Here is a 15,545-nt window from a genome sequence, read left to right as displayed (position 1 = left end):
GGCAGAGCATGACAGTGTCAGCCCATCTAGTATGGTCACATTGCCTTCCTTACACATCACTGTGCAAACAACGGACAAACAAAAGGAAACAAACAAAAGGAAAATTATCCCAGACATTACAGAAAAAGAATTTCTGTTTTCTTTGATGCAAGTATTTTCTTCATGATAGCCCGAGGAGAATTATTTCTGCAAAATTAAGGGGCTTTTCTTATACTCTGCTAAACACAAGGAAACACGTTTGCAATTGGGTGTATAGTAATTTGACTTGGCCATCCTCCCAAGCCATTGAGCACATGAGGATGACTTACTTGGAGCTTCTCCCTCTGAGTGTAGGAAGCTTTAGCCACTGTTGGAAGGGAAGCAGGGCTTGCCATGGATGCCCCAAAGGGCTGCCCCTGGAAGACTGCTGAGTACTCCCAGTGCACCTGGCTTCTCACAGAATGGTGGTTAGCAGACATAGGCCACCCCTCAGATGTTGTAGGCAAGAGAGAAGAAAAGCATCTCTGACAGCTGTCAGTCAGTGGCCAGCCTTGTACTAACACCGAGGCCGGAGTGTTCCCTGTTTCACATAACCAAGTGCATACAACACCCGCATCAGACGAGGTCATTCTATGACTGTGGTGGAGTGAGACAAAAATAAAACCACTCCAGAATTATGTCTCAGCCAGGACAACAACACAAGTGACTGCTGCTTCTTTACCGATTACAGATTTAGCCCCATTCTATTCCTTCTGCCTCCTGGAGAAACATTCCTAAGATACCCAATCCTAGAAAGACCCCCAATTCTTGAACATACCTGATCCAGAGCAGATCTTTGCTTTCTTAAACCCCTCCAGAACCACCTTACACAAGTCCATGTCCTCTATTAACAAGCCTCTGTTAACACCTTCCCGGAATGTCCCAGACTTTCTCATGGTGCAAGGCTTCTTTTGCCACAGTAAGTAATAAGCCCAACTTTGTTTGACTGGATGTGTGTTCCTGTCTTTCTTTGATGGTGGGCATTGTCATGGGTGAGCCTGAGTTACTCCGGGTTCCACAGGTGAGCTTAAGGAGCTGGAAAACTACTAGAGATCCTCCACATGAGGGGTTGGGAGTGTGGGAGACATTTCCTCTGTACCCACATTCTTAGAAACTACAGAACTGTCCCCCTGATAGTCAACTTTTGTCACTGTTGTTGTTCTGGCCAAGTGCGGTTCTTCACTCACTGAAATCTAGTCCTCAGTTTTAATGGTCTAGGGAACATCTGAATCAGGAAATAGGAGACTTACCTTGAATCTCTTTCGAGCAAAATTGAGGTAAGTTTCATTAGGATTATCTCCAAGGTCAGAGAGTGCTATTAAATAAGGATCAGAATTGTTGGATCGGGCATCCACACACCACTCCACATTAAACAGATGTGCAATAGTATGAATCGCTGAAGAGGACAGAGAGGAGAAACAAACAGGGTGAAGGGTATGCACAATTTTATTATGAGCTGGGTTTCTGCCTATAGCCCCTGACTCTATGATAAGTTATAAGGAGACACAGGGATGGCCCAAGACACTCACAAATAAGAACTGGGTGTCCAGGCCACAGGGGCAAGACAATTCTAGTCAGTAAGCTACTCTCTAGTTGTGTGATCATACACAAATCACTTGACATCTCTGGTCTTGGTTTCCTCATTTGTGAAATGAAGGTGCTAAACGACACCATCCTAAAGATCCAATCAAGTTCTGAGATTCTACAAAATAACCTTGGTCTCTGAGGATATTTGGATGTGCTCTCTTTGCCTCTCTCCCCCTGATACATTTATGTTCAAACAGGAAGACTCTCATGTAATATATGCCTTTAGCGGACCCATTCACCTGACTCTGACATTACTACAGAAAGATAACAAAATTTTATTGATCTGATATAAACCAATGGCCATAACAGTGAATATCTTCTTAAAAATTGCATTCCTTACTTAACAAGCACTTACATACAACTTACTAGGTACCAAGAACTGTTATACATGCCTTTAATTACTTTATCCTTATATTGATCCAATGATGTAGGGACGATTATCATCACCTCATCTTACAGATGAGGAAACCGGGGCATAGAATACTTAAATATCTTGCCCAAGATCACCAAGCTAGGAAGTAGCAGAGTTAAGAATCAAATCCAAGCAATCTGGCACTCAAATCTATGCCCTTAACCATTACACTATGTTACATTCTAATAAGATTTTATCATGCATTTTGCTTTTGAGCCATTTTCTTTGCCACAGAAAGCCTTCATGATCTACTAATAGGAGAAGAGACGCCCAGTTAAACACCTGCAATCTAAGCCTATTTTACTCAAATTAGGGACAGACTCTTTAAGGGCAGAATAAAAGTCTCCTTTGTTTATCACCATGCCTGTGTGCATGCCTATCGCCTGGCATAGCCCTTATTTATTAAGTGAATTAGTGGAGATTTGGTAATGGTTCCAGATGCATCCCTTGTGCCAACACCACCACTTTAATAATGATAATAATAACAACACATAATATAGCATACATATATACATATGTATACCTATTATATATAATAATAACAATAATAATAAAGAAGATGCTTAGCTGATAAGGGCTACCTTACCCTTAAGATAAGATATCTTCTCAACTTATGGGTTGTGGCCCCTGCAGCATTACTGCAAGAAATCCATAAATCTAAATGTTTAACCTAGTATTTTTGTAATGGATAAATAAAAGCTCTCATTTGTGAACTAACAAATTTTTTTATATTAAAAAGAGTGGAAAAGGGTGAAGACACTGGGATTTTGTCAGAAGAGCCTAAGATAAAAAAAGTTTTAGGAATTGAATAAATCCTAATAGTGGGATGAAAGAAAGAGTGATGAATATTTTTTAACAGAATTCATTCAAAAAGTACAGCATATCTTGGCAGGAATGTAAATTGGTGCAGCCACTATGGAAAACCCCATGGAGGCTCCTCAAAAAAACAAACAAACAAAAAAAACAAAACAAAAAGGAAGTACCATCTGACCCAGGGATTCTACCCAAAGAAAATGAAAACACTAATTTGAAAAGATATATGCACCCTTATGTTTAGAGCAGCATTATTTACAATGCTGAGCTATGGAAGCAACCTAAGCAGAGTTAAAAATCAAATTCAACCATCTGGTATGGATAAAAGAAGACGCTATTATATATATATATATATATATATATATATATATATATGTATATGTATATATATATATACACACACACGTGTATGTGCATACATATATACATATATACATACATGTATATATATATGGAATATTACTCAGCGATAAAAAAAAGAATGAGATCTTGACATTTGCAACAACATGGATGGACCTAGAGAGGATATTATACTAAGTGAAATAAATCAGACAGAGAAAGATAAATACCGTATGATTTCATTTATACATAGAATCTAAAAACCAAAACAAACAAACAAATAAAGCAGAAGCAGACTCATAAATACAGAGAACAAACTGGTGGTTGCCAGAGGGGTTGGGGGTGAAAGGATGGGCAAAATAGGTAAAGGAGATTAAGAGATATAAACTTCTAGTTATAAAACAAATAACTCACAGGGATATAAGGTACAGCATAGGGAATACAGTCAATAATACTGTAATAACTTTGTGTTATTGGTAACTACACTGATCATGGTGAGCATTTTATAGTGTATGTGATTGTCGAATCACTATGTCATACACATGAAACCAATATAATATTGTATGTATTATATGTATTGTATATGTATATGTTGTCTGTATTATAATATTGTATGTATACTTCAATTTAAAAAATTAAAAAATACAACATATCCAATCACCACTTGATCTACCTAAAAAGGCTGATCTCTTATTTTAAAAAAGGTATCTAGGGGCGCCTGAGTAGCTCAGTTGGTTAAACATCCAACTTCTGCTCTGGCCATGATCTCAAGGCTCATGAGTTTAAGCCTCGTGTGGGGCTCTGTGCTGTCAGCACACAGCGTGGAGCCTGCTTCGGATTCTGTGTCTCCCTCTCTTTCTGCCCCTCCTCTGCTCACACTCTGACTCTCTCTCTCTCTCTCAAAAATAAACATTAAAAAAATTAGAAATAAATAAAAAACAAATTTAAAAAAGGTATCTAGGAATAGAGGGAACTCTCTGGTTCCAAGTTTTCTTTGCAGTCTCAAATATCTTAATAAGCTTACCAGTGTGAAGTGCGATCATCCATGCCACCATTTTATGAAAGGTGAGGTTCCTGTCCAGTTGTCTTCGAATTCTTGTCGAGCAGCACTTTGGATTAAGGGGAAAAGAACAAAATAGTAATTGGTAACAAGAAGGCTTTCCATGCGCCAGGCAGTAGATACATATCATCTCATTTTATTCTCACAACCACCCTAAAAACGATGTCATTCGACGCATTTGACAGATGAAAAAACTGAGGCTCAGATATGTGTAGTCATCTTCCCAAGGTCAAACAGCTGGTAAGTGGCATACCTGATAGGTCCCTGCAGTAACCACACACAGGCACAACCAGCTCAGCCCAAGAAGCCTGAGGTTTGTTGACCAGCAAGCGTAAGGTCCCTACAATCCGTTTCTGCCTATTTCCCCTGGACCTGAAGGGGGAGAGCTCTTCTCTGTCTTCTCCATCACTTTCCCCTGCCCCAGAATTTATGTCCGCTCTCACGGTCCCACCCTGGGCAGTTAGCAAAGGTTCATCCTCAAGAAGATGTTAACCAGTAACTTAAGTGTTAGTCAGTTGAGAGATTCAAGTGTCAGCTATCCCAGAATACTGGCAAGCTAATAGGATTCCCTCCAAGAGAAAAGGTGTATGCATTTCACATGACCCTGAAAGTCTAATGGGGACACAGACAAGTGAACAGTTCTAGAACAAGTGAATAGTTTGAGAACAACATCCTTCTAAGGACATACACTATGGGAGGAGAAAAAATTTTCCACCTGCCTCTGTTGATAAACATCACAAGGAGATATCATTAAACAAATAATAATAGCAAAAATAACAATAGCTAATATTTGTAAAGAGCTTGTGCAAGGAGCTGGTTTAAGTGTTTTATATGCATTTTGACACTTTTCATTCTTACATCAGTCCTATCAGGGAGGTACCATTTTTATCACTATATACCAGGTTAGGAAAAAAGGCGTAGAGAGGTCACCTTGCCTTAGGTCACGTAGTTAATAAGCGGCAGAGCTGGGATTTAAATCCAGAGTATCAGATGCCAGAAGTATCAGTATTCTGATATTTCGTACCTTGCATGATTAGTCTGACATTAAAAATAGTATTTTGGTCGGTACTCTGGCGTAACTGTCCTACTGATGCGTGTTAGAAGATGTGGGTGTGAATCTTGATTCAGGTCAATGCCCAAAGTAGAAAAAGAAACACCCTGCTTTATGGTTGAGTCAAAGCTTTGTCCTCCTAGAAACCGGTCAAATGCTCGCTCTGGCTGTTTTCTTCTCAAGTCTAAACGTACTGCCACAGAGATACAAAGAACCTTTTGAGAAGAGCCGAGTGCCAAAGACAATCTTAGGTATTATAAGCATCTGGTTCTAAACACATTCAATTTATTCTAAAGATGTTTAATTTTTGGTTTGCTTATTTTTCAATAAAATTTTCTGATTTTATAGGAAAAGAATGTGGTTGTGTGGAAAATTGTGCTTATTCCATTATCTCTCAGTTAGCTACATCTACAGAGAGCATGGGAACATGACAACAGGTTCTTGGGATTGCAGTGAGGAAGATACTGAGGATTCCAGAGAAAGGAACAAAGAATTCGGTTTTATCAAATGTTTTCTGTGAGCCAGACAGTTTACGCAAAATCATTACCTCATTCAGTGGCAACAAGATAAGGATCATTATCCTCATTTTACAGATAAAAAACCTAAAGCTAAGTCTCACACTGTCTGGGATCCAAGTCTATTTTCTTCAACATTCATACCCTTTTCCACTAAACCAATTGCAAAGATATCGCCACTATTTTTCTATGTGTCTAAAAACCCAAGACGAGAATTTTCAACGTTTATTTATTTTTGGGAGAGAGACAGAGCATGAACGGGGGAGGGGCAGAGAGAGAGGGAGACACAGAATCGGAAACAGGCTCCAGGCTCTGAGCCATCAGCCCCGAGCCTGACGCGGGGCTCGAACTCCCAGACCGCGAGATCGTGACCTGGCTGAAGTCGGACGCTTAACCGACTGTGCCACCCAGGCGCCCCGAGAATTTTAAGTGTAAGTACTCAGCTGCAAGGTGATCCCAGAAAACAATGTCAGGGGAAGTGAGACTAGGAAGAAAAGGAAACCAGTGAAGGGTATATTAATCAGATCAGCTACCACTATCATATATCATATCATATCATATCATATCATATCATATCAAAACATATATCATGTCATCATAGTCTTGCTGATCCGAGGAGTCTGAGAGACTGTGTAGAAAATGCCACAGAGGATTTTTTTTTCCTTTTTTACCCGAGGGATTACAAAGTTTAGGTATTCACCCAACAACTCCTATCTGTCACTGGCTGAGGGCTAGTCCCAAGGCATCAACTCCCTGGCATTTCAGGCTTGCCCCAGGAGAGGCTACAAGAAAATTCTGAGGCAGAGAATGACTGGGGCTTCCAGAAGGCAGCTGCCCCATGAGCTGCAGAACCAGAAGTGGGGAGGGAATATTAGTGGAACACTAACTGTTGCTTGACACAACAGCATCAGCTACGACTAAGAGCCCATTGGTGGAGCTGGGCAGTAACTTGGGCTCTCATAATAAGGGTTTCCTGTTGGAGATCACTTAGTTTACATTTCTGTTAGTGAAAATTTGTTAAAAATTTTTAATGTAATTTTTTAAAATCTTTTTTTTAATGTTGATTTATTTTTGAGACAGAGCGCAAGTGGGGGAGGGGCAGAGAGAGAGGGAGACACAGAATCGGAAGCAGGCTCCAGGCTCCGAGCAGTCAGCACAGAGCCCGACGTGGGGCTCGAACTCATGAGCTGTGAGATCATGACCTGAGCCGAAGTTGGATGCTCAACAGACTGACCTACCCAGGTGCCCCTTAAAATTTTTTAAAGAATTTTTTGATGCCTATTTACAGTGACCCTACTGGGTCAAGGCGAGGTAAGGAAGGTGTCCTCTCTCTTTTTTTTAATGTTTATTTTTTTGAGAGAGAGAAGAGGGGAGGGGCAGAGAAAGGGAGACAGAGGATCTGAAGTGGGCTTTGGGCTGACAGCACAGAGCCCGACACGGGGCCCAAAGTCACAAACCACAAGATCATAGCCTGAGCCAAAGCCAGACGCCCAACTGACTGAGTCACTCAGGCGCCTCTCTTTACAATTTTAAGGAAATATATTTTTCCTGTTTCCCAGTCGCTAGGTTCCTCCATAGTATCTTAAAGTCCTCGAGGTAGGCAGAATTCAAAGATGATCCCCAATGACATTATATAATCTCCTCCGTTTGAGTGCAAGTGGGACCTGACCTGTGAATATGATAGGACGTCACTCCTATGAGTTTGTTACATTATATGGCAAAAGGAACTTTGCAGAGGTAATTAAAGTCCCAAGTTGACCTTATGAGAAAGATTATCTGGATGGGCCTGAACCAATCTCATGACCCTTTAAATCTGGGTCTAGAACACAGAGACTGAAGAATTCAGAGATTCAAGGCACAAGAAGTATTTGGTGCAATGTTGCCAGCTTGAACATGGAGGGGGGGCCACATGGCAAGGGATACAGGGACATTTAGGATCTGTGACTAGCCCCTGAATGACTGTCAGCAAGGAAACAGGAACCTCAGTCCCACAACTGCAAGGAACTGTATTTTGCCAACAAGAATGAGCTGGGAAGATTTCAACCCAGAGTTTCCATTTGAGAAGTCAACCCAGTAGGCACCTTGGCTTCTGCCTTGTGATATGCTGAGTGGAGAACCCAACCACCTGCAGACCTGCAGGGTGCTGAACTTCTCATCTACGGAACTGTGAGCTAATAAATGGGGGTTGTGTTAAGCCACTGAATTTGTGGACATTTGTCACATAGTAAGAGATAATTACCATAGCCCTTACTGGGGTGATGGCAGACAAATTGGAGTCCTAAGACAGAGAGAATGGCAATTAGCGGGATCAGAAACCAGTACTGAATTACATTTCAGAGAGCCAGTTTTGCCATCCGATATACCCATGTTGGATCTCTGCTCTAACACCTAGCTATGTGACATTGAATAATACGCTCAGTTTCTAACTTCCTTGCCCATATATTTATCGTAGTTCTTTCCCCATAGATCTGTTTCATAGATTCACTGAGAAGTGCTTTATAAATATTTGAGGGTTTTCTTGTATCATGATTTAACCTTTCAGTGAGTAGGGCTTGGCTCCCCAGCTGTGGAGTAAGCTTCCTATATACAGAGCAATATATCATATACTGTAAAAAAAAAAATCCCTTGGTAATTATTTGGTTAAATGAATTACATTTTCACTAGTCTAGAACCTAAGATGATTATTATAAACCTATAGAGAGGTATTTACCCACATGTCTATACTTGCCATGCTGCTTGCTTTTCTTCTTCCTGACAAATTATTTTGAAACTTTTGGGGGAAAATGCACTGGCTCCTGCATGCTGAAGTGGAAGAAAAGGAAAGTAGTTTTGAAGTGGCCTCTACAGTGTTTCTACAGAGTTCTACCTTTATCATCATCAATATAGATCATGAGAAATCTGCAACCATAGATTCTCATGCCCCCTATCAGCTTGAGCCTCTGACTGTTACAGAAAATGAAATTGAATGCCAGAACAATGGAGAAATGTGCTTGGGAGATAAAAAGGTCCATTCGGTAATAGTCTGATCTTAATAGGTAGTGGTTTTTTTTAAAAAAGCTAGTTAATAAAGGGGTGCCTGGGTGGCTCGACAGGTTACGTGAAAGACTCTTGATTTTGGCTCAGGTCAGGATCTCACGGTTCATGGGACTGAGCCCTGCATCGGGCTCTGCGCTGACATTGCAGAGCCTGCTTGGGATTCTCTGTCTCTCTCCCTCTCTCTCTGCCCTTCCCCCATTCATGCTGTCTCTGACTTTCTGAAAATAAATAAATAAACTTATAAATTCTTTTTTTTTAATTTAAAAAGCTAGTTAATATGAAACATGTACATCTCATGAAAGGAAAAACAGAGGCCATTGGTCACTAATGGGCCAGGACCGGAATGGGTCTCACCAAGGCACCAATCCCTAATTTTCCCAAGTTACCCTCTATGGTATCTCAGGATGGCAAAAAAAAAAAAAAAAAAAAAAATCCCAAGGAAAAACCACAAGACATGCTTATACAGGGCTTCCAGATACAATTTCTTACTGTTTGTGAAAAGGGAGCAAGGCGGCTGGTTGGTGGGGTGAGAAGGAAGGGCTTTGCTGCCTGTGACTGCCCAGGGCTTTTTTGTCCCTCCTCGTTACAAAGATACCATTCTTATTCTTTTGAGTCACTTCTGAATTATCACCAGCCGCCTCCTAATTACCCAAGCTGCCGTCATGTCCCGTGGCTTCCTCACTGAACTACCTCTTGGCCTTTTGCCATTGACTTCTAAAGGGAAGTTTCTCTTCTGTTACTGTCACCTAGAGCCTTGTCCGATCTCACTAAGCTAACATTCAAGTGTAAGGGAGATCACTGAGTCATCTCAGCAGATTTCTATGCTCCATTCTAACTTTAAGAGAGAAAAAAAATTTAAGTGAGAAATGGAACTACAAAGAAGTGCATGTTTAATGGGGTATAACATGAGTTTCTCTAACGTGACCGCTACAGAAACATAAAAGTTCTATTTTGTGTACACCTGGTCCTACCACACATGCCATGAACTCAACTCACCTAAATTAGACGTTTATGTGAAATTTGGGAGAAATTACAAAAGCCAGCCTTGAATCTACGGAACTCAGGCAAAGGAGCTGACACTAGTGTCCAGTAGGATGGTGGCAGTAGCATATGTAATAAATAAAAACATCATTGTTTCTAACTTTGAAATCACGTGTTTATTCTCTTTCATAGAACTCTAAGCTCCTTGAGCTCATGGCCCATTCATATCCTACTCTTTACTCACCATGTGTCCCCAGTGCTTAGAATATAGCTGACACTTAACAAATATTTGTTGACTGACAACTCAGCAGTTGACAGGCTTGGTCAATTAATATATACTTTTGGAGTATATATTACTCTATTATTTAATATATATTAAATATTATCAACATATTAATATATTAATAAAAAATTATTATAATCATGAAATTTTATTTATTTTTATAAAGTTATTTATTAAATAATTAACAAATATATTAAATATTATTAGTATATTAAATATTACTCTATTTCTTTTCTTTTCTTTTCAATATATGAAATATATTGTCAAATTGGTTTCCATACAACACCCAGTGCTCATCCCAAAAGGTGCCCTCCTCAATACCCATCACCCACCCTCCCCTCCCTCCCACCCCCCCATCAACCCTCAGTTTGTTCTCAGATTTTAAGAGTCTCTTATGCTTTGGCTCTCTCCCACTCTAACCTCTTTTTTTTTTTCCTTCCCCTCCCCCATGGGTTTCTGTTAAGTTTCTCAGGATCCACATAAGAGTGAAACCATATGGTATCTGTCTTTCTCTGTATGGCTTATTTCACTTAGCATCACACTCTCCAGTTCCATCCACGTTGCTACAAAGGGCCAGATTTCATTCTTTCTCATTGCCACGTAGTACTCCATTGTGTATATAAACCACAATTTCTTTATCCATTCGTCAGTTGATGGACATTTAGGCTCTTTCCACAATTTGGCTATTGTTGAGAGTGCTGCTATATACTTTTATATATATTTTTATATATACTTTTAGAAGACCCTCATGAAGATCTTCCCTCCTGGACCACAAGAAGCCCAAATGCAGCCATTATGACATGTGCTTTTCATGGGTCATGGCCATTCAATGGCAGTGCAATTTGGGCCTGTGAGGTAACAAGGATTTCTTAATGGGCCTTCCTGGTGAAAACTTTGCCTGTTTCTCAGGATTTACTTCCTGTAAATACAGAGTATTCAAACGGGGCTAAGAGGAAGGCTACAAAAATGAATCGTGCCTTCCTAAAAACAAAAAGTTACAGTGCATGAGTTTCATTTAGCAAATGTTCACTGGGTACCTACAATACACCAAGCACTGTAGTTTTTAGGTGGCTCATTGATAGAACTTGAAATCAAATGGAATTTGACCTTTGTGATTGAGAATATTATTTGGAAATCCTTGTAATCAGGGGCGCCTGGGTGGCTCAGCTGGTTGAGTGTCTGACTCTCGCCGTTTGTGAGTTTGAGCCCCATGTTGGGCTCTGTGCTGACAGCTTGGAGCCTGGAGCCCGCTTCTGATTCTGTGTCTCCCTCTCTCTGTGCCCCTCTCCCGCTTTGTGCTCTGTCTCTCTCTCCCTCTCTCTCTCAAAATAAATAAACATTAAAAAAATAAAAAACAAAGAAACCCTTGTAATCGATGTCTACTGTTAGCTGTGTCCTGCTCATCTTATATTTATAAATCAACCAGCAAATTTAGTAAGACTAGGAAAAACAAGGCAGAATTCAAGGCAAATTCTACTTGTTATCGACAGTTTAGATCACTTTCCTTCTCCCAAATATTCCGTGATTGCCAAATTAAGTATTAACTTCTCAGCTATACATTTAATGTCCTAGTTTACCAGCAAAGCTCCAGCTCTCCTCTGCTGCCTTACCTCAGACGCCTGCCCTTTACAATCCCTACATCCCCATCAAAGTGGATTGCTCCCTGGTCTCTTCTATAAATTATCTCTACCTAAGAGATTTTTTAAAGCTAGTTAATATAAAACATAGACATTTTATTAAGAAGAAAAACAGAGGCTATTAGTTACTAATGATCCAGTAGAATGGGTCCCACCAAGACGTCAATCCCTAACTTTTCCTAGTTACACTGTTTGGTGTGGCCAGGAATAGCCAACAAATCCAAAGAGAAGCCACATGTCATGCTTATATGGGACTTTCAAGAATATAATTTCCTCACTATTTTCTGTGCTTTGGCCCATTCCATTTTCTCCATGCAGGATGTCTTTCTCTCTCATTTACATCTCCTAGTGCTTATTTTATCCCTATATGCCCATATTTGTTGCCATCTTTACCAAATAAATATAGCCCCTTACGTCTAATGTTTTGTGGAACCATAATATTTTGCTTTGTATCATATTTACCTGAGTACACAGATCTAAGTAGGTTATAAGTGCCTTGTTTCTAATCTTTGGATAATAATAATAATAAATTCACATAACATTTTACAGGTTACACAGTTTATTCTTACATAATCTTTTCTTTCTTCTAGCATAGTACATTTAGGGGCTTGCAAACTTGTCGAAGTGAGGGTTAAAAAAATCCCTGAGCATTTAGAAAGCTCTGAACTCCTCAATTCCATGGACTTGACACCTCTTAGTCGCCCTCATTATACTCATCACTCATTGATTCCATCTGCCTGGGACGTTATCCACAAAGAGATTTTCTCTGACTTAAAAATTTTGAAAAACATGGCACTGTAAGATCAATTCCCAAATCCCATGTCAGCATCACAAAGCCCGTAATATGTTACAGATGTCTGGTGTCTGTGTGTATGTGTGTGCACACGTGCGCAAGTGTTTTATTGCTCTTCTTGAGGTGTAGGTTGGTGGGTTGTTGTTTTTACGTCTATTCCAAGTTAAATGGCTGTCCTAGGGAGCTCCATCAACAATGAATATACAAGTAAAATGGAGAATCAGGCATGGCTTGGCTCATGCATATTGTACAGAGGTTGGAATCCTCACAAACCATTAGTTTGCTTTTCTTCAAACTTCAAAATTCAACTTTGTAAATGTTTGCTCTTACCGCACTGGAACCCCTGAGGAAGGAGAGCAGATTTCGACAGACTGGCAGCAGAATCAGCATGCAGTTGAAATTCAGGCAGGCTGCAGGGGCCCTGGCCAATGGCAGTGCGATCTGGAAGATGCAGGATAGGGAGTGGGGAAAGGTATCAGATTATCTGAGGAGGAAGGTCCTTCAGAGCTAAGAGTTTACCTTTAGGGCCTGCTGGGATCCTTTGTTTTAATCTGGCCCTTCTCTCCCACCCCAACATTTTACTGTGAACATTTTCAAACATAAAGAGAATTTGAAGTAATTTCACAATGACTGCCTGTTTACCCAACTCCCAGATTCCACTATCACATATCTATCCATCCATCTACCCACCCCTCTGTCTATCCATCAACACAGCTTAGTTTTGATGCATTTCAAAGTAAGTAGCCGACATCCCTTTCCCCTAAGTACTTAAGCATGTGTATCATTAATTAGGGTTCAGTATAGAAACTGGGGCTTTCTAAAGATTTTCTTGGCACTTAGACTCACTTCAGAAGTAACCTCAGTTGGTATGTTGTAATGCTTTGGCGTTATAATTGTTCTTTGTGATGCCTAAATAAGTTGCCTATTTTGGAGAGGGGAGAAAAGGGAAATCCTCCTCCTCAGTATCAATGTGAATAAGTTAACAATAGCTATACTAGCGTAGTATGATTATGTATTATAATTATTTATACAAGTGATATATAATACATATTATCATTAGTATTAAGTAATGAATTCATGGTTTCAGCATGATATAAGAAATGATTTCCTGTGGGGGCAGCTGTGATCGTAATTATCTTCATGTGTCATGAAGCAGAACCCTGGCAGATCAAGGAAATCAAGAATGCCAGTGGATCCAAGGAAAGATGGGGGCCTTCCTCTGCTGGCCTAGTCAGTGAAAGCGACCTTTGGGCAAGTTCCTCAAAGTCTGCATCTGTAGGGAGAGGCTTATTTCCTGAAGACAATTTCACAACATGCTACCAGGCCCAGGGCTCTCCATGCACAAAAGTGTCAGGAATCAGATGATTTAAAGAACACGGGAAGACTCACTTGTCCCACCCATGTCACCCTTGGATTGATCTCTCCAACCTTGCCTGCCACGCCAGAGTTGGTATTAGATTTCTTCTTTAAACTAAACAATAGCACAGTAGTCCTTGGGAGGGAAGGGATGCCACTGGGACTCTCTGACACACTTTTTGTTTCTCCCACGCTGGAAGGCCTAGCTTCTTGCCCAGGTGGTTGCAATGGAGGGGGCAATGCTGATGGTGCTGTTCGAGTAGGTCAGAACATTTATTTAAAGTGTTGAAAGGAATATGAACCAGAATCTTTGATTAGAAACATGAGCCAGTCAATATTGCATGAGATGGGACTTATACTTACCCCCAGAAGTTTTTGAGTGTAAAAGAATGTCCTTCTCAACGCATAGATTCTGTAGTACCAGACAAAGAGGAAGACGTTCATCCCCAGCCATATTAGCTGCACAAAGAGAAATAGTTGCATAAAGATTCCACATTTCACTGGGCAGATTTCACATAAGATCAGTGTCAGACCAGGGTCAGGGCTTCCCCAAGTCTAGCCTTCAACAAAGGTGGTTAGAAAGCTGGGTGTAGCCAGCTGAAAGCCAGCTCTTGCCCACAACAGTGCCTCTACACCTTGTAATTGACCTTTCCACTTTGTCTTGTTACCCATGATTGTTTTACTACTGGCCAGTACACCAGGTTGTTATCAATCTATCTCCCCTCTGTTCTTCTGCCTCCTCTTTTCTTCTTAGCTTTAGACAGATAGATAATGGCAGGTGAGTCTTCTCAAAAAAAGAAGGGAAAGGAAGATGTTACTGTGCTGTCCCCCGCATCGGTAAGACGTCGTGTTCTACTCTTACGGGTGCCTCCCTCCCCCACACGGTATCCCAACCCCCAGCTAGTGAGAGTCACATCAGCTAAAATGTGGAGTCTTTAATTCTGTTTGGTAAGTTTTGCCAAACTTTTGAAAGAGGGGATATTAAGCATCAATGAGGGGGTGAGGGGCATGGGATTTTTTTTAAGAGGATGGAACTAGAGGGTATTATGCTAAATGAAATAAGTCAGTCAGAGAAAGACAGATATCATATGACTTCACTCATATGTGGAATCTGAGGAACACAACAGATGACCATAGGGGAAGGAAAAGAAAAATAAGATAAAAACAGAGAGGGAGGCAAACTATAAGAGACTCTTAAATACAGAGAATAAACTAAGGGCTGCTGGAGGGGGCAGTAGGTGGGGGGATGGGTTAAATGGGTGACAGGCATTAAGGAGGGCATTTTTGGGGATGAAAAAGGAAAAAAAAGAGATCCTTCTACATTTTGACTGCTCATTTCATCCCAAGAACTGACTACATGGTAACACTGCCCAGTCCTCTACCTTCAGCTCTATAGTGATATTTTCTTACCTGTGCTTTGACGCTATTAAATGTCCATAGGTGCTTGAGAACAATCTCTCTTTAAGAAGAACGTACTAAAACAATTTCTCCGTTACCTAACCTTGTCATTCTTACTCTTGCTTTCCAAGCTGTGTCTTTATTTTCAGGTGTATGAGTGTGTAATTTAGAAGGAGGCCATCTCCTGGGGAAAACTCTGGTAGGAACTAAAAGTATAAACATGAACTTGGTTTAAACTTGGTTTAAAATGGTGGTAAGAAATCAAG

General features: G+C 40.5%; 1 protein-coding gene across 1 annotated transcript in view; it reads right to left on the bottom strand.

Moving 5' to 3' along the window:
* Positions 1-15,545, bottom strand: part of CYBB (cytochrome b-245 beta chain) — a 33,918-nt gene that overhangs the window by 17,132 nt on the left and 1,241 nt on the right. Inside the window, exons 2-5 of the mRNA XM_004000394.5 lie at positions 14,245-14,340; positions 12,856-12,966; positions 4,194-4,278; positions 1,269-1,414 (exon numbers count right to left, since the gene is read on the bottom strand). Of these exons, the coding sequence (XP_004000443.1) occupies positions 1,269-1,414; positions 4,194-4,278; positions 12,856-12,966; positions 14,245-14,340 (438 nt within the window). The remainder of the gene's footprint in view (positions 1-1,268; positions 1,415-4,193; positions 4,279-12,855; positions 12,967-14,244; positions 14,341-15,545) is intronic.

This window comes from Felis catus, chromosome X (genome assembly GCF_018350175.1).
Source record: "Felis catus isolate Fca126 chromosome X, F.catus_Fca126_mat1.0, whole genome shotgun sequence".
NCBI lineage: Eukaryota > Metazoa > Chordata > Mammalia > Carnivora > Felidae > Felis > Felis catus.
This window is presented reverse-complemented; position numbering and strand designations above follow the sequence as displayed.